The following is a 20,267-nucleotide window of genomic DNA, read 5'->3' on the forward strand; positions in this document are numbered from 1 at the left end:
GACACACTGATGCTGATCCCATTCATGCTTGCTTTCAAAACAGCTCCCAGGTTCTTTTTCTTCCTTCATTAAAGTATTTCAATTGAAGCACTTTTAGGGATGTCAGTTGATGGGAAGAAAGGGGACAGCAGTGGTGTCCCCCCCTTCAGCTTTCCAGAGTGTCAAAGCTGCAGTTTTTGTGGTTGGTTTTATCACCTGTTTTAAAGTTTAAAGTTAGTGCTGGCTTTCATGCCCTAGAATGCCTTGGAACTTCATGGTGCCTTTGTCAAGCACCTGTTAGTAGGATCTCTTCCGTGCTCTTGTTTTTGTGTTCTAGTTTTCTAGTTGTGATCCCCCCCCCCCCCCCATATAATTCTTGGCACTTCATTTTGTTTGCATAGTAAAACTTAAAATACCAATCAATTTTTTTTCTTCTCAAAATCCCCCCCCCCCCCCCCCCCCCCCTCCTTCTTCTCCTTCTTTCCCCATCCCCAACTTGGAATTTCAAGATTGCAATGAGTTCTTGGATTAAAGCAGCCAGGATTTTGGTTTTGTATAGAGGGTGGAGGTGAAGGGAAAACATTCCTAGCTTTACAGTTTGCATCAATCACCACTTTAAAAATAGAACTTTTGATTTCAGTTTGGAATCTGTGGCATTTGGAAACGTAACATTTTGTATTTAGGTAGCAGGTTCCTGGGAAGTCTAAAGAGTTCCCTGGATGCTGGTGCAGTTCCCTGAGATGTATATTCTCTGACTAGCAATAAACTGACTCTTCACTGGCTTTTAACCAGAGTCCTGCATGTGATCCAAAGACTGGGCAAAGTTATGTGAGCTTCGTCGTTGTCATGCAGTGGGAATTCTTTCCGAAGCAGCAAATGGGACGTTCCTGAACTCAGCTTTAAATATGGAAATTTTTATGCCAGAGCTACTAACTGCATTAACTTCTGAGTTGGCTGTTGTAAGGTGTGCAGTGAGGAGTGCACAACTGTAAGCTGCATATTACCAAACTATTCCATTCATGAAAGATTTGAACATAACCTTTTGCTGCCTTTTATCCCTGCGATTAACTATTGAGTAATCAAATCACTGTGTTGTTGGTAGCCAAAGTAGAGTTAAAGGATTGTTAGGGAAGCTAAGGATATAAAGGTTGCCTTTTGTGTGTCGGTATGAAGAATGACAGCCTACCAAAAAAAATATGACTCATTACAATGATTTAATGAAGCAGGACTTATTTTTTTTCTTTTCTTCAATTTGAACAAGAAACTATTGGAAATCTGCTGAAACTTAGACTATTTGTTGAAGTCTTAAATTGCCTTTTAAAAAAACTAATTAATACTAATTTCTCTGTCTGCTTTGAAAAGACTCTGTTAATTTATTTTATGCTGCTGGTGTTACACTACAAGTTGAGAAAAAGGCAGCATGAAAAAAAAACACCCAGGCAGCTTTTTTGTCCTTATCCATTCTGTGAACTGAGATGAACTTGCAAGGTCACACAGGCTGCGTTTGTTCTAAACAGCAAAGATGTGGTAGACACAAAACAATTACCAATTGCTTTGTTTTCTAACTTATGGCTCCAGCTTACTTAAAAATATAACTATTGAGAAATAACTTTGAGGAGTGGGGGTGTGTGTGTGCATTTTAACCACTTTCCAGTCTACATACTAAGATTGTTTCCAGTCTACATACTGGGATTGTTTAGCCTGGAGAAGAGGAGGCTCAGGGGAGAGCTTATTGCTGTCTACAACTACCTGAGGGGTGGTTGTGGCCAGGAGGAGGTTGCTCTCTTCTCTCAGGTGGCCAGCAACAGAACAAGAGGACACAGCCTCAAGCTACGCCAGGGGAGATTTAGGCTGGAGGTGAGGAGAAAGTTCTTCCCTGAGAGAGTCATTGGACACTGGAATGGGCTGCCCGGGGAGGTGGTGGAGTCGCTGTCCCTGGAGCTGTTCAAGGCAGGCTTGGACGTGGTACTTGGTGCCATGGTCTAGCCTTGAGCTCTGTGGTAAAGGGTTGGACTTGATGATCTATGAGGTCTCTTCCAACCTTGGTGATACTGTGATTGTCATCATAGAATCATCATCATGCTGACTTTTTTTCCTATCATTCACCAATTGCTATTAAAAACTAAATGAGAATTTAAAATGCATGTAAACTCATATCAGGTTTTATGTGCTGTAACTTTAATCAAAGCAGAGTGTTCCTCGCTGTGAAACGAGTGCTTTATGTATAATGGGTCCTATATAATTGCTCTCATCATATTCTGTAAGTTACCTGTTCATTTACATGATTAATATGAATCAGCTTTTCTTTAGGAACATAGTTCAAGTGCACAAGCAAAATGAAGTGAAAAGGAAATATTTAAATCTATTCTCATTTGGGGCCTTTAGGCATTAAAATATGCTCAGACTGATCATTATTATCTGTGTGTCTCAGACTGATCATAGTCATCTCTGTTGCCTGCCACTAATTCAGGTTCTGAACATGTGTTGTGCTGACTCCCTCCAAACTGGTAATGGTGATTACACCACACATGCTTTGCCTAAAGGGATGCAGTGTAGACATCCCTTCTGCCTTCCAGTTACCTGGTTACTCCTTGCTACCCAGTGTTTGCCAGATCTGAGATGACTAATGTTTAAGTGCTCAAGTTCCATTTCTGTGTGATAGCACAGACATTTACATGAGGGTTTAGAGTCAAGCTTATTGTTTTTTAAGTAGTGGAATTCATGTCCAGTCCATGTTTTGATTATAGGCATTAAAATATGATAACTCTTTTATATCTCAGCTTCAGTATGGATCTGTCTCTAATATATGCCCAGAGCTGTTCAGATCAGTGGTGGAGTTATAGATAACTGTTGAGATTTTGGAGGTCTGTGATCTTATTGTTTGTTATATTTTAATAGTTAACTCTTTGTTATCTGCTTTTATCATTCTCAAATGACTCCTGCAGCACAAAATCATAACAACCAACCAAATGAATAAAACCCAACCAACCAAAAATAAACCCCAAACCCAAACAAGCTGTAAAACCTGAACACAACTCCCCACGACAAACCAGTGTAACCTACTGCTTTGTATTGCATCTGGGGTAGTCCTTGTTGCTGGGCTGATGCACCTCACTTCAGACCTGCAGCACCCTCTGCTGTTCTGACCTTAGGGCTCTTCCAAGAAGAGACTGACACTTGCTTCAAATTGTCTTTTCAAGTGGAGAAATCTCAGCTGGCTGTCCTGAGACAGTCTGAACTTCTGGTCCTTCGTGACTGTGGAAACATGAACCTTGCTTTATGGAGGTGAAAACCAGAATCTTTACTTTAATGGAAGAAATATTGCCCTTCTCCTCTCCCCTCAGTTTCTTTAAGAGAATTTGACTAACAGAATCAATATGGGAAAGCAGATTAATTACTTTGGCACAGCTCCCTTCTGTGATTAACCTTAGTGTCGTTTTAGTAGGTAAGGAATCAAGAAGAAACAGAACTTGAGTTACCCTTGAATTACAAAGCCCACTCCCCTGCTGTTCCAAGCAATCAGGTCATACACTCCCCTTCAGAATTTTATTGAGCACAATTTTAATATCAGATTTTTCTCTCACCAGCAACTCATACTGGAAAGCTGGACTAGAATTTATCTCTTTCTTTAAAAATCTTCTATTTTTCAGTACTGAGCATGTGTGTCAGTGTCTTTTAGTCCAAATAGCTTTTTGTGCTTAAACTGATGTAAACCTTATTGCAGGTGAAATATTTTTCCATAGAAGGAGCTGCATCCCCTTAAAATACCTTTAAGTAGTCAAGTGCAAGAATAGTGTCTGCTAATGTGACCTGCTGAATGTTGGTTTTCTGTCTTTCTCTTGTGAAGCTTATTTTAAAGCAGATCCACTAAGTAATGTTAATATTTCTTAATGTTAATATTTCTTAGTCATTATGCACAGCATTGGAACCTGTTAATTACCCAGTATGAGAAGTAGGTTGAGAAATGTATTTATGGTTCTCTGTAGTCTTTTCTGTTTTCTTTGCCCTGACTGTTTTTTCTCAGAAGCAAGTGTATCCCAAAGAAAGAAGTTGCAGCTTCCAGTGAAACAGCTGCTGGCTTGATCAGCCTGTAAGAAATGACCTTGCAGAGATTTAAAAAAAACAATCAAATACTTTCCTGCTGCTGATACTCTTCTTGAAGCTGGACATCCTTCTCTATGTCTTTCAATATTCAAGACTTGGATTTTGGGTTCACTGCTGTCAACTCATTAAATAAATGCTTAAAAAAAATAAATTGGGTAGTTTCCATTTAGTAAAGTTCCTGACACTGAGATACTACCAGTTAAAAAGTACAGCTCCCTAAACTTTTGGTTAAGCTCTTCAGAAAGTACCTTGAGCTTGATTTATTGCAAACTATTCTCAAGACTTAGAGCCTTCAAGATAGTTCCACTAAAAGATGAAATAAACAGAACATACTTTGCAGGACGCCTTTGCTTTGACCCCATCTTACCTCAGAGTAAGCAAGAACAAGATCCAGATTAGGAGGCTCCTTACAGAGAAACCTCTGCTGCTAATCTTATCTTGACAATCCAAAGCCATACATGTGAGCGTGTGGAACAGTGGAGTGTATGAAAAGTGATCTCTCAGGTAGGAAAATTTAAAGGTCAAAGCATCTCTAAGTTTAAGCTAGAAGGTTACTGGCAACCTAAATCACAGAATTAACCAGGTTGGAAAAGACTTCTGAGATTGAGTCCAACCTGTCACCTAACCCTTCTAATTAGCTAAACCATGACACTAAGTGCCTCGTGCAGCCTCCTCTTAAACACCTTCAGGGACGGTGACTCCACCACCAACCTGGGCAGCCCATTTGTGATGGTTTGGGTATGGCCTCCCCCACCACTCTTATGAAATCACTCAGACTAGTCTCAGCCAAGTTGAAGCTTTGTATTTACAGCTTAGCACAATGTACAAGCAGATATTTACAATATATACAACTATATTCAGAAATATACAAGTTAAAAAGTAATGCAGAATCACAACAGCCCTCCCAGAAACCAGAGTCCCTGTGGTGGCTCCCAACCACCCTTTCACCTGCTTTCCACCCCTTTACCTTATCCCCAGACTCTGCCTTACGTGCAAAGTGAGGTTAGAAAGCAGAAGGATTAATTACACAGACAGCAAATTAGGGAGAGAAGGGTAGGCAGCCAGAGCGCAACTGTGTTACCTGTGTTTGTGTTCTTGCTTTAATACATCTCAGCAAGCCTAGGAGTGAAGTAGACTTCACCATTGTTTTCACAGCCTATAATCTAATTCTTCTCACCAAAATATTCCAGCTAGCTTCAAACTAGCACACCATTCCAATGGGCAATCTCTCTTTCAGTGAAGAACTTCCTAACATCCAGCCTAAACCTGCCCTGGTGCAGTTTGAGTCTGTGCCCTCTTGTTCTTAGACTGGGTGCCTGGGAGAAGAGACCAACCCCTGCCTGGCTACAGCCTCCTTTCTGGTAGTTATAGAGAGCATTAAGGTCTCCCCTGAGCCTCCTCTTCTGGACCAGAAAGAACAGCAATTTTGAACAGCAATGCAATATTCTACAGAAGTTTAAGTTTGGGGTTTTTTTACATGTTGATTTCGGTGTAATTTTAAGAGCACTACATGCAATTTGATTTCTGTTGTGTGTTTGGTGTTTTGTTGTTGGTTGTGGGAGTTTTTATCTGTCTTTTTCCTTCTTATATTTTGCTGTGCTGTATTTTCTTCTCCTGCTTGTATTGTGCTTTTTTGCATCATGGTGACAGACTAAGTGACTGCTTATAATAAGAGACTGCTCCACTCCTCCCGGTTTAAATCGGAGAGAGGCACTTACTGTTTGCTGTGGTTGTTGATTTAGTGCCTGGGAAGAATGAGTTTCTTTGGACCACTTCCTCATCTCTCTTGCTAAGGGAGCCTGCGTCATTGAGAAATGTTTAACCTTCTGGCCCTGGAGCAGGGCTGGAAACTTTGCTGCAAAATCTAGAAGCTAAAACTAGATCTTGAAAATGTCATTTATGCAAATTACTCTTTCCTGTGTTTTAATTAGGATGGGAGATTGCAGAGCTTAATTTAGAGTTTTGAGCAGCTAATAATTTGGAGAGTGAGCAGGAGGAAAAAATGAGTTCTTTACTAAGGAATGGTGAGCAACTGATTTAGGTAAGGGCAGAAAGCAGAAAAGAGTGGGAGGACTAAGTGGGGAAAGGCTGGCCCAGTATAACTCTGGCATTGTCTAATGCTTAAGCAGTTCCCTTATTTGTGTAATGAATGACTCTGCATAATTTTATGTGTATATAACATGATCATAGAATGGTTTAGGTTGGAAGGGACCTCAAAGATCATCTAGTTCCAACCCCCTGCTATAGGCAGGGACATCTCCTACTAGAACAGGTCACTCAAGGCCTAATCTAACCTGGCCTTGAACACCTCCAGGAAGGGAGCATCCACAACCTCACTGGTCAACTTGTTCCAGTGTTTCACCACCCTCACTGTAAAGAACTTCTCCCTGACATCTAGTCTGAATCTCCCCTCTGCCAGTTTAAACCCATTACCCCTCATCCTGTCATTACAAGACCGTGTAAGTAGTCCCTCCCCAGCCTTCCTGTAGGTCCCTTTCAGATACTGGAAGGCTACTACAAGGTCTACTCAAAGCCTTCTCTTCTGCAGGCTAAAGAGCCCCAACTCTTGTAGCCTGTCCTCATAGCAGAGCTGCTCCAGCCCTCTGAGCAGCTTTGTGGCCCTCCTCCGCCTCACTCCACCAGTTCCATGTCCTTCTTGTGTTGAGGGCTCCAGAACTGTACACAGTACAAGATTTCAAGATGGTTTCAAGATGCTGATAGCTGAAGCACATCCTGAATAAACATTGTGGAATGAAAGTTATCAGACTTAACCTTGAAGCATGAGTTGGTTGTGCAGAGCTAGGGGCCTAAATTGTGTTCAAAGCTCTTATTTTTAGAAGCTTGATCTGACAACAGATAGCTGCATCTCCTTGTAAACTTTGCTATGACTCCTATATGTCATACACATGTTCCCAGGCTGTCCCCTTCCTCCCTTCCCATCTGGACCATGGGAGTTCTTGTGCAGTTTCCAGATGTTTGGCTGCCCTGCTGGCACTACACCCCATTAACTGACAGGACAGAAGACGTTCAGAAATCCCAGACATTTCTGCAGCATAATCATAATACATCTGACATATCTTGAACATGCTGTGCTTTTTGCAAGTTAGGGGTATAGTGTGCTTGTAGTTCAAAGAGTAACCCTGCTGTGTTCACAGAGCATTGGACTTACTGTGACTGGCAATCTACGCATCACATACTTTTAAGTTTAACTTCAGGGTATTCCAAACAGAAATGCAGCAGTTTTGTCTCCCAGGGTCCAATCTGTTTACTATAAAGAGACTGAAACCGAAATGAAGAATCTTGACTCGAGGGTGAAATGACAGGTAACAGTTTGAGCTGATCTAATGATTTGTCATGATTAGTGGAAGGCAGGGGAGGGGGCTGTAGTGATCTTCACTCTTGTTTTCCATCATTAGCTGCTCAGTGCAGCTGCTGTGTAGCCCCAGCTAGCTTTGATGTAAATAAGATGATTGGACTTTCCTGTGAGTAGTCCAATTCACTTTTATTATGATTATGCTGCAGCAACAGTTGAAGTTTCTGAATGTCTTCTGCCTTCTCAGTTAATGCTTCAGCCCCTTCATCATCTTCACGACCCTTTGCAGGATTCCATACTTATGTCCATGTCTTTCCTGTACTGGGAAGCCCAGAAATAGACACAGGACTCCATGTGTGGCCTCAACAGTGATGAGTGAGGATCAGCTCCCTTGGTCTGATGGGAATACTCCTAATGCACACAAGGATACCATCAGGCTTCTTTATCCTGAAAACAAATTGGTGGCTCATGTTCAGCTTGGTGCACCCACCAGCATCCCCAGATGATTTTCTGCCAAGCTCTTTTGCAGCCACTCAGCCCCCACCATGTGCTAGTGTACACCCTGGACATGGCTCTTCAGGTGATTTTCAGTTCACCTCACTGTTTCTTCACCTAACTCATGCTTGCATCAACAACGTCTTGAGGGTCTTGCAGGAGGCAGTGTCTAAAGCCTTACTAAGTCAAGGCAGACAGCATCCACAGCTCTCCTCTCTTCTACCATGTTTGTTTCTCCATGTTGCAGCCCAAACCTGAAGGCAGTTTTGCCCAATAGCTGTCTCACTTAAGCAAAAATATTTTCTGACAGGAGAGAATTGTGAGTTTGTAGTAAATTCAGGACTCATAATATAGTTGCCAAAAGTAAGCATATGCCAATGGCTATACTATCGGAATTGGTTTTGTTCTGAAGAGTTTGTTTGTAAGTGACTTCTGTTAAGCCAGCTGTTAGATGTATTGGGAGTGAGCAGCCAAGTCCTGTCAGATCCTAAGAACTGGCAGGCATATAAAAATAATCTGTTTTTCAGTTGCATGTGTGTCTGTTCAATTAGATCATCAACCTGTTTGCCTGCTTAATGGCTCCTCTCTTGCGTTTGGATTCATAAAACAGATTCAGTAGCCAAGGAAGGATGTGAGGATTTCTAATTCAGGCTCTGAGGCACAGACTTTGTGTTATGTGTAAATCTCTCATTTGTTTTAATTCAGTTTATCAAACCAAAGGGTTTTTTAACAGAATTGAATTGTTCAGAATGCATAAATACAGGGCTCTGACTGATGAGTTCTGGTAACACACACCACAGCAACAAAAGATATTAAATGGGTGTCAGCCAGCTGACGAAAGACAGCGTTCAAAGAGACTTCTCTGCATGTTGTTTCAGGTGATTTAGGGGAAGGGAACAAAGGCTGAGGGAGCTGGGGTTGTTTAGCCTGGAGAAGAGGAGGCTCAGGGGTGATCTCATTGCATCTACAACTACCTGAAGGGAGGTTGTAGCCAGGTGGGGGTTGGTCTCTTCTCCCAGACGACCAGCAACAGAACAAGGAGACAAGCTGTGCCGGGGGAAGTATAGGCTGGATGTTAGGAGGAAGTTCTTCACAGAGAGAGTGATTGGCATTGGAATGGGCTGCCCAGGGAGGTGGTGGAGGCACCGTCCCTGGAGGTCTTCAAGACAAACCTGGATGAGGCACTTAGTGCCATGGTCTAGTTGACTGGACAGGGCTGAGTGCTAGATTGGACTGGGTGATCTTGGAGGTGTCTGCCAACCTGGTTGATTCTATGATTCTATGACTGAATCAGAGCATAATGTTCCATGTAGAGTTATCTTGACAGTTACAAGCAGTTAGGGTACAGCCTTTCAATGCTTCATAAACCACTGGGAATTAGAAGTCCTAAGATTGGGCAAATGTTGCTGAGGCAACAGAAGAGGATGTGCATTTCCTGTTACTTGTCTTTGCTTTCACAGCTGGCATTACCAGAACTCTTAGATATGAGATAAAATTCATTTTGAAAGTAATCATACTCCATGCAGAGGAGGTCTGTATCCTCCTTATGCCCCCTTTTAGATAACCACATGCAGTATTTTATTGTACTTTCCCCCTCTCTCAGGTCTTTTTTTCCTTAAGCTTTTACTAGCAATGGCAATATCACTTAAAAAAATGCAATCTTACATATTTGGAAAGGTCTTTGGTGCAGAGGTTTGGGACTTGGGTAGTGTGTAGGCTGCCTTTAGGATGTAAAGCTACAGCCTAACGTTTTGGGTCAGTTGCCTGTACACGTGGACTTAATGCTGAGATACCAGGCAGGAAAAGTAAGGTAGCTCACCCCAATTTTCCCTCAAGGGAGCTCTTGTCTTTATGGCTCTGTGTGTGAAAAATGACTCATTCTAGCTTGAGCCTGGGGTTTGGTGATGGGGTTTTTTTTGCCATCCAGATATGGTTCTTTTAAAATGCTTGGAAAATGGAATTTATCGTGAGCTATGTGGATAGTTTAGGTTTATGTTCAGGTTGTTTTGGGGAAAATACTACATTTTTGCCCATTACCTTCAAGTGTTGTGACCAAATCACTAGGGAGAGGTACAAACAATGCATAAAATGGGAGAAGTTGTACGCTCTGTGCCAAGAGTCTGTCTTTTGTTACAGCCTTGAACAGCTTCAAGGAGAATTAAACATTTGGTTTGGTTACTGCAGTGTACAATTTACTTAAAAATGCAGTCTATGGAGAAGGAGAGGTAGTCCCATCAAAACCACATCTTCCTGAAGTGATGGGCAAGAGGCTCTCATGCAGTCGTTGAAAGACTCCTTAGCATAACCAGGCTATTTTTCTTGCTAATCAAAACCTGAATAATTCAGTAGCATGCTGATTAAAAACTATCTCAAGTCCAGCCTCATGCTGTCTCTCTCCTGACATTCATGCTTTATGTTGCACTTAAGGTCTGATATGTCTGCACAAGTAGAAGGGAAATGAGTCCATACAAGACCCTGGATGCCCTTTCCAGGATCAGTGCAGTCCGTTCCAGGAGATGAAATGGTTGCCTACCTTAACATTGTCTCAGGCTTGTTTTATGATGTAGCTAAGGATTACAACTTGAACATACCATACCATTTTATAGTTGAAACATAAATTCAGCTGTTGAAGCTGCCATGAAGGCTTGAGATTGGCATCTATCCAGGGAATAGCTGAGTTTTGGCACTAAAGTTTGAACATTTGACATTGGAGGTGATTTATAGGTCTTCGGCAATGCAAGAACTGAATTTTACATTCCAAGGACAAAATGATTTCCTGTCTCAAATAATCCTGTTTTTTACTGTGGGGTCAGATTGTTTGTGACAATGGAAAAGGAGACTTTCAGTGGCAGCTCATCACTGAATTGGCTTAGAAGTATGATAAAACTTCCTCTCCTGTTTTATTTCATCCAAGCTTTCACTACTACCTGAGTAGGGCAACAAAGCTGGTGAAGGGCCTTGAACACAAACCCTATGAGGAGAGGCTGAGGGAGCTGGGGGTGTTTAGCCTGGAGAGGAGGAGGCTCAGGGGTGAGCTCATTGCTGTCTACAACTACCTGAAGGGACATTGTAGCCAAGTGGGGGTTGGTCTCTTCTCCCAGACAACCAGCAATAGAACAAGGGGACACAGTCTCAAGTTGTGCCAGGGGAAACATAGGCTGGATGTTAGGAGGAAGTTCTTCCCAGAGAGAGTGATTGGCCTTGGAATGGGCTGCCCAGGGAGGTGGTGGAGTCACTGTCCCTGGAGGTGTTGAAGAAAAGACTGGATGAGGCACTTAGTGCCATGGTCTAGTTGACTGGATAGGGCTGGGTGCTAGGTTGGACTGGGTGATCTTGGAGGTCTCTTCCAACCTGGTTGATTCTATGATCTATGACCTGAGTACTACCTGCACTACTACCTGAGTCAGAGTCATAAAAGCCAGATGTCTAAAATTCTTAGCATTAGTTCCATGTTAGTGAATGGGATGGTTTAAATGTTGGGGTTTTTAAGAAGAATTATATCTCTGTAAGTGGGCAGTTGTTTCAAATTGGGAAGCAGTCTTCTGCAACCATAAAGAGTAAATAGGCTTTCAAATTAAAATCTAGACTCTGGGATTTTGTATCAGATTAACCAAGGATAATTGCCATATTGAACCTCAACAATGTCATTATTGCCCCTCTAAGTCATGCCTCTGGAGGAGGAACAGTAGCTTTGTCACAAAAGTGTAAGGAGAGTTTATCTCCTAGCTATTCTGCTAGTGACTGAGAAGAAGATGAAGAGTTTGCTCATCTTCACAAGCAGTGTGTGAACATTGAGTGCAGCCTGGCTGGTTCCCACCTTAAGTGGTTTTAAAATAGGCTGCATTTTCCAGGTGTTTGCAGGTAGTCCCTTTGTGCATTGGAGAAGAAACTTTCTATTGCCAGAAGCTGAGAGGATGTGGGAGGAAGAAGTGCAGGATACCTTCTGCTCAACAACCACAGGAATTAGTGATGTAACTTCTCAAACTCTTAGACATGCCTTAACAGGAGGGGAAGGATATCTCCTGTCCCTTCCCATTTATTCCCTCCTAAAAAGAAATTGCCAGTTTAAGAGAAATTCAAATTTCCTCCTTTTCTGCTCTGTCCTGCTTGCTGCTTTCCTTGGTCTGTTAGTCAGAACTTTCTTTTCTGCTTTCAGGAGCAAACCCAGATGTTTTGGCAGTTTTTGTTGTTATTTGTTCATAGTGGTTGAAATTAAAGCCTGGAATATCTGCATGATATATTTTGAAAACTCTGTTTTCTTGTGTTTAGTGCTCTTCACTGGGCACAGTACATACTTAGTTGCATGTCAGCCTTTCTGCAGCCCCCCAATGTTCCTGCCTGTGTGCTGTGGTGGTAATGGGGAAATGCACATCTGCCTACCTCTGGTTAAAGTTATTTAAGGTGCATGTGGGTGGATTAGCAGGTCTAACTGTAGGTGGGAAGGCTGATGAGAACAATTTTAAGTTTGTCGAATCTTGTGTGACTGTCTCTGACTTGAAACCTTTGATTCTTTCATGAGAGGTAAACTGTGGGTCTTAGGTAAGAGCAGGGAACTGTTACTCTCACTTCTCTTCATCTTAAGTAACTATTTTAGAGCAAGAAGGGTAATAGCTGAACTGCTTGTGTTGCAATTCCAGCTGGAGCAACTCTCACTTAAGCCCCTCCACTAGAGATACCCACTCCACATTTGAGATGCTGTACTTGATCTGTGAGCTCTCACTGTGAAGATTGTTGGCTTAGCAAAGGTAATTTGAGCTAATCTTTCTAACTTTGCACTGGAACAGAGTGAGAGCATTCATACAACCAGTTCTGGGGGCTCAGCAGGGGGTTGTAATTTGAAGAAGGGCTAGTAACTTTGAACTATAGAGATGTATGCAACATCTAACCAGGATTTAGCAACCAAAATGGTAAAACTAACAAATGCAATGTGTTTTGATAGGTGTTTTTAATTTATTTGTTAGGTTTTGTGAAGCCCATATGCACAATGGACTGCAGTTGTTTGGGGACTAGCTATAAAACTACTTTCTCTTAATCCCTTCACTTTTCTCCTGCTCTCTACTAAGTTCTCTGCTATGAACAGAGTCCTTCCAATGCATTGGCCACCTATTAGTTGCATTTCTTCTCTTGGATAGAAATCTCTGCACAAGCAATGCTGTCAAGGAGCCTATGCACACCTTTCTAGACAACAGCACTGACAGAGTTGTTGCCAGTGGATTTCAAAACAAAATACAGCAAAAGCAACAAGAAAGTCAATTTAACCAACTTGTCTTTAGAAGATGCACCACTTCCTGTGGCTGGGTAGACAAGACATTCTGAGAGGATTTAACACTCCAGTGTTGTGATATTGGGAGCATGTACTGTTTTGGTGTGCTCTTGAGTAGGCTAGACTTCTGGACCGTATCTTTCTCTTTATCATAGCATCATAGAATGGTCTGGGTTGGAAGTGACCTCTGACGGTTATGTAGTCCAACCCCCTCTGCAGTAAGCAGGAGCATCCTCAGCTAAATCAGATTACCCTGAGCCCAGGCTTCCTCAGTGCAAAGGGTCCTGGAGGGAGAGAGGAGGAAAGGAATGGACCGTAAACAAACCAACATCTCTGTTTCTCTTTCTTCCCTGTCCTTGTAGCAATATTGCCATAGTCTCTTTGCAGAAGACCTTTGGTGAGCAACACTGCCCAAATGAGTTCTTGGTTTGTGGAGATTAAAAAAACCAAAGGTTTCAGTTTCCATCCACTTCTCCCTCCTCTGGTCTGCAGAGCCAGGGAGAGAAGCAGGGCTGAATGACTCAGGCATGGGGAAAGGGGGATGGGACATCGCTGCTGCTGTCTCTCCACACCTCACTTTAGATGTTGACTTGCCTTGCTGGTTGGAAACGGCTTATCGCCGGAGTTAATCGAATGCAGCTGAAAGCTGCATTCCTTGGGCAGAACCGATTCTTCTCACTCCTTAATCAAGCGCAGCTCGGCGCTGCATGCCGCGGGCTGCACCGAGCCTTCTCACCCCTGGGTTTCGTAGGTCGGGGTCGTGGGTTTCGTGTGCGTGTTTTCAGGGAAAGACAAATTGACATCTTGGCTGAATCCCAAGGAATGGGGTGGGTGGCAGCGTTTATATATGTGCTGGGGGCTGATTTGGCTCTAGCTGCTGTGTAAAGTTCACTACGGCAGCTGAAAGATGCAGAGAGAAGCACTTTCAGAATTAGAGACAGTGAGGTAATGAGAAAGTGACATAGGAAAGGAAGTGCTGAGGGGGAGGGGAGGGCTCAAAATGCGCCTTGACATCATCTGATAGGTTTTCCAGCCTGTGCTGCAGCTATTTTTATGCCTTCAACTCGAAGTATTTACAGCTCAATGACAGCCAGCTTGCCAGAAGTGGGGGTGGTGGTATATCCCAGAGTGGGTTGGGGGACTGAAGAGCTGCTCACAAGCTACGACAAAGGTCCAGGTCCTCAGGCATGCCTGCTGCTCTTGCAGTTTTTTCACATCTGTGCAGTGGCTTTACCTTTGGCTACCTGCTTTGTATAGGAGTTTTGTGACTGCTCTCTGGCAGCGCTGGCTGGCACCAGTTAGTTGAGAAGCTAAGAGTATGTAAACTTCAGGCTCTTCCTAAGAACTGGAGAAGCAAGAATGTACAGTGCTCCCAGCATGGCATTTCCACCTCTTCCTGAAGGTCACTGGTGGTGGGAGGCAGAATCCTGGGAATATCCAAAGCAAACTCACATTACATGAATGTGATCCTTAGCTGAGGAAAAGTAACCCAAGTGTCAGTGTGAAGTCTGTATTTATTCTGAAGTATAAAACTGAGTCATGAGACATGAGAGCTTTACAGTGATGTAGGTGCAGCATTCTCCTATTTTCCCACCTTTTGTCTGCTTGCTAGAAATATCAGAGACAGATAGATCTTCAAATATAGTGGGCACATACCTCTTTCTGAGGGTTCTTCTAGCTTAGACCTCAGCTGACATCTTATTCATGTTGTCTGAGTGAGCATGGATTGCAGCTGCCTGACAGTGTTTAGAGGGACACTGTTTGTATTTCATCATTAAATTGTGTGCACGCAGATCCTTGCAGGCATTGTGTTGTCTGAGGACATTATTACCTGGGGAAGAAAGACCAAGAAGCTGCATTGAGCTGCTTGGAGGACTGGAAGTGCAAAGCAGGAAAAAACAGCACATTTTAAGTAGATGTGTGTGGAGTGTAAGCACATTTTCTATCTGCTTGCTCATTTGAATTTAAAGAATGCATTATTTGAGGGGGATTAAACTGATGATGCAGTTCTGTGTTACAGCTGAATGAAGACTAGCCTAAGCCAAGGCTGGTGTTCCTCCTCTCTCACTTCCCAGCAGGCTTCACCAGCCATCAGCTCCCGCTTGTTGATAATGATACTTTGTAGGTTGAATTGGCTCATTAAAATACTAGATGAGTGACAGAACTGATGTTAAGGAGGCTGAGAGAGTACATAACTGAGAGAAGGGCAGGAGAAGGTGAACTGGGTTTTGGTGGCAGCAAGCTTTAAGCTTATAGCACCTTGTAGTTCCGAGGGTAACTGCACAGGCAAATTTTTGTGTGCTCCTGGACTTTGAAGGTTCCAAAATCTAGAGTGGGGTTAGAATTTTACCAGGAGCTGGTTCACTCTTCAATATTTCTCTTCTAGCACAGAATGGGAGTTTGAAAATGCTGCTGCTTATATGCTGCCTTGTCTTTTGAGGATAGAAAAATAAAAGAAGATTAAAAAATGAATTAACTCTAATTCATTCAAAATTGTAAGTAATGATAATTGACATCCAAATGCAAGAGTTGCACTCTGTGCCCACTGCCACTAGCAGCAGTATCTGTGCAAGGCATATGGGTACCTGATGGGGTTTTTTTGTTTCTGTGTAAGGGTATAAATAGTAATGCAGCATCATGAAGAAGAATACATTTCCATAGCCTCCCTCATTTCACACTTGAAAGCCAAAGGATATTAGGTTCAATAGATGTCTCATGGATAAGTTATGAAAACTGGACCTGATGTTTTCCAAACCATAAATCTGTGGTAAATACCTAAGTCCTGTTGCTAAAGGTGACCTTTTCTGCCAGCAGTGCTGTTGCCAGTTCCAGGGTAAAGGTTGTACAAGACACTGAATGTTGGCATCCATTGGTGTGGGTTGATCCTACTTTTCTGGAGTGGTTAAGCAACAGAAACTGTTGGAAATCATGTTGGAAATCACACCCTTGCCATCACACAGACCTTCCCATCTACTTTGCTGATTTCCAAAGTTACACATCAGGCCTTACTGGTCCTTACAGTACATTGATATTTCTATGCATGTGATCATTGACTAGACTTCTAGTTCTCTTATCAGGATGCAATAAACATCAGGATCCAATAAACAAACTTCTGTTTAGTTTTTGTGGCTCATCAACACCTGGCAGTGGTGTCACCAACAAGACAGATTGCTCTTAGTCTTTACTCATCTATCAGAATCTGTATTCTGCAAGGAGATAACCTAAATGCCTGCTTGTGTGTCAAAGATCTGGGCCCCTGGGAGTTTGTCTTTTCACAGCATGGAGAATATTACCCAAGTCCTTTTTGGAGTGTCCTGCCACATATTATTCTGTTTTGAATACTCACTCCTGATTTCGGAGCACTGAATAATGCTGTAGGATTAATTTGATACTGTAGGCAAATTTTCAGAAGATCTTGCTCAGGAAAACAAAATATCTGTCTACTGTTGAGCCAATCAAGAATTTTTTCTTTCCAAGCTGTTTTCAACATAGGAAGGAAGAAAGATGTGTCTGCAAGGAAGGAAGAAAGGTGTGTCTGTCTGCAAGGAAGAAAGGAAGGTGCGTCGACAGCTCTGCAATAACACATTGAGAAGATCAAATCTTCATCAAGTTGGAGTTGTCAATGATAGCAGCAGAGGATTGCTTATACCATCAGATTGCCAGAACTGGCAATGTATTTCATGTATCAGCAGATACTCAGTGTCTCTCTTCTTTAAGTTTTTGAAGTTGTCTTCATCAGAACTCAGGCAACATCTTAGGGGCTGTTTTGGCAATATCAGGATATTGGTGAGTCAGCTGGGTAGAGCAAGTGGCTTCCATTTCCCAGGCCTCATACACTGTAGTGAGCTGCTAGCTTAGAGCAGAGTAACAGCAGTCTCTGACCTCTGGAGCTGAATCTTGTCATTTCAACCATCCAGATGGTGCATTGCTTGCCAGAAAATGTAGGACTTAGTCTGGCATAGGATAGCTCTCCTTCAGTTATTAATTATGGGACCTGTCTTCACAGAGTATGAGGCCTGATTCTATGGGCAGTTTTGTGTTGTTGCTGAGAGGGTAGATCTAGACAGTGTGTTTTCTCTTCTCCTTCATCCTGGCTTTAGCACTTATGGTCTGCCAGGTCAGCTTCCTGGGAGGCAGCTCTCTGCAGTGTCATGACTGCCAATGCTCATGCAAAAGCAGGCTCATCTATTTTGTGCGGTAATCTGACCTTATTGGCCAAAGTTCATTGTGAAACTGAACCTTTACTTGACTTTTACAAATCCTAAATTTAAGATGAGAGCTAGTGTAGACTATACATTGTTGATTTAGGAGTAAAGCTGTTGTGATGCTGTAGATTATTACCACTAAAGGCATTTTTTTTAAACCACAGGAATTTTGTTTCAATCCCAGCTGAGTTTGGATTCTTTTCTGAGTGAAGGCTGAAAATATCAGAGTAAGAAGAGTACTCCTAAAGGTGCTCAGAAATGTCACTGTTGCCATCTTGCAGAATTATGTAGTAAATGTGTGAAATTGTGTGTATTTAGTTTTCAGCTTGCAACTTAGAATTAGGTTAGATTGTTTTGCTCCTCTAGTGCAGCTCGTGACAGAATTAGACATGTTTTTAAATCCAGTGGAAACACTTTTCTCAGGTATGAGTACTGTGTCCAGTTCTGGGCCCCTCAATTCAAGAAAGATGTTGAGGTGCTGGAACATGTCCAGAGAAGGGCAACAAAGCTGGTGAGGGGCCTGGAGCACAAATCCTATGAGGAGAGGCTGACGGAGCTGGGGTTGTTTAGCCTGGAGAAGAGGAGGCTCAGGGGTGATCTTATTACTGTCTACAACTACCTGAAGGGGCATTGTAGCCAGGTGGGGGGTGGCCTCTTCTCCCAGGTAACCAGCAATAGAACAAGGGGACACAGTCTCAAGTTGTGCCAGGGTAGGTATAGGCTGGATATTAGGAAGAAGTTCTTCACAGAGAGAGTGATTGGCATTGGAATGGGCTGCCCAGGGAGGTGGTGGAGGCACCGTCCCTGGGGGTCTTCAAGAAAAGACTGGATGAGGCACTTAGTGCCATGGTCTAGTTGATTGGTTAGGGCTGGGTGATAGGTTGGACTGGATGATCTTGGAGGTCTCTTCCAACCTGGCTGATTCTATGATTCTATGATTTAAGAGAAGAGGTGAGAATCTGTGCTTGTACAGAAGTAGCCTGCTGTTAGTTGTATGTGGTCTCAGAGCAAATGCTTGGAGGAACTGTTTTCCAGATTACCAGTTTAGATTTCTCCATAACTAAAATGTGATTTCTAACATTTTAAATAGGAAGATGACAAAAAGGCAGCCTTGCTTCTGCACTCAGAGCAGTGTTCTCCTGGCTGTGTGTACAGCATGCTTACAGTTGGGAGGTACACAGAGAGAGAGAGGGTAGTGCTCAATCACATGCTATTGCCTGTCTGGCAGGTGTCTGTAGTGTGAGTAGAGAAACCAACTGTTCACTATTTTGGGTGAATGAGGTTGGCTGTTACTGCAAGAGGCCCCACAAAGAAGTCCACGCATCTGTTGATAAGCACCACTCTGTGCACTGGGATCCTGAATGCTTGCAGCCGCTTGCTGAAACTGTAAGGTTTCATCTGAGCTTTGAGATAGAAAGGAAGAAAGTTTTGCTAAGAGCCTCGCTGATTTTACTGTTTCGATGTTGGCTCTCAGGATTTGTCTGTGCCTGCAGTGCCTCTCTGTTCCTATGCAAGCACAGCCTTGGAATCTAGCAGTAAACTGATTTTTTTTTTCCCGCTCTACCCTTGGTGCAGTGACTGAAACCTGGTAGAGAGGGACTGTGGTTGGGTCTCTTGTGAGGATTAAGCACCCCTTCCACTAGCCTGGGACACCTCCTGTGTTACAGAATCTGCCTTCAGGTCAAGGAATTTCCTCTAATATGTTGGATAAAGCCAAGACCCTCCGGCCTGCCTATGTTGGAATTGTGCCGCTTGCAGAGACCGTGTCAAAGCAAGGGAAGAGCTGCTCAAGCACGTATCAGGAGTCATACCACAGCTTACGAGAAGGTTAGCAGGCTCTGCTTTCTTTGTTGTAGGCACTGTAGAACTGGGGTTTGGGTGGCCTTTTTAGTCTCTTTTTTTCTCTTGGTGAATCTGCCTGCTTTTCCTTTGGTGGGCAGTGGTCCAGATTTGGGGTTTCCCTCTGACTTCTGTGACCCCTTGTCCCTGAGGGAGCTCATCAGCACGTCGCAGGACAAGGCTGGAGCTCTGTGTCTAGTGACTTGCAGTGTCTGGACCTTGGAAGAATTGCACTTGCACTTGAAAGTTTTAGTTTCTTAATTTAAATTACTTCCTCTCCTCTCAGTCTGTAGGGTTCTTGTGAGCAAGGCTGTTTTAATAAAGGTGTAAAGGTTTGTTCTGGAGTGGCAACTCTGCCTTTAAGGAGTCAGAGTATTATGTTTCAAGTTTCAGTATGTTTGCAGAGTGTGAAAGGAGTGGGGTGTGTATATCTGAATGTGATTTTGGTTTAGGTAAATAGTATTATTATGCAAATATGTGGTTTTTTTTATAAGGGGATTGGACAGTTCTGATGGAATTCTGTGACAGAGGTCAGATTTTAGGAGGTGATGGCAACAAGGAAAGAAAAAGATCTGAAGGGAATGAAAAAGATTGAGAAGATGCAAACAGACAGTGATCCATTCATAGTACACAGCATAAGTAGTAGCAGCAAAAAGGAGCTGGGAAAAGATTACAGGGAAGAATGGCAGAACATAACAAAATGACAATGGCAAATGTGACGAGATTTATTTTATCAGAAATACTGGATCCATCTAGCTACAGGTGAACTTTGAATAGGAACTTGTAGGAGTGCACAAAGAAAAAAGTGGTGATTGGTGCAAAGAGCAGGTAATGTGATTTGAGAGAAAATAACTTTCAGTGACATTATGGACAGAAAAGTAAAGGGTGGTAGGAGTTAAGGACAAAAAGCCAGATGGAATAAGGACATGCTTGTTGTGGAAAGATGGCCAGGATGTGAGAGATGATTGTTGCAGTTGCATTTAGAGGACTTTCCTCTCAAATGCAGCTTTAGGCCTGCTGAGGCTTTCAAACAAAGCTGCTAAGTTTCTACCTGCTACTATCATTCCGC

General features: G+C 42.8%; 1 protein-coding gene across 2 annotated transcripts in view; it reads left to right on the forward strand.

The window, feature by feature from the left end:
• Positions 1 to 20,267, forward strand: part of MRTFA (myocardin related transcription factor A) — an 83,960-nt gene that overhangs the window by 13,899 nt on the left and 49,794 nt on the right. The window contains exon 1 of one of the 2 annotated variants that reach the window (XM_064155181.1): positions 18,814 to 19,186. The exons of the other annotated variant lie outside the window; for it this stretch is intronic. Within the exon in view, the coding sequence (XP_064011251.1) occupies positions 19,060 to 19,186 (127 nt within the window). The 5' untranslated portion in view covers positions 18,814 to 19,059. Of the gene's footprint in view, positions 1 to 18,813; positions 19,187 to 20,267 lie in introns of those variants that run through there. 2 annotated transcript variants of the gene reach the window in all.

The sequence above is a fragment of the Pogoniulus pusillus genome, chromosome 15, assembly GCF_015220805.1.
Source record: "Pogoniulus pusillus isolate bPogPus1 chromosome 15, bPogPus1.pri, whole genome shotgun sequence".
In the NCBI taxonomy this organism is placed as follows: Eukaryota; Metazoa; Chordata; class Aves; order Piciformes; family Lybiidae; genus Pogoniulus; species Pogoniulus pusillus.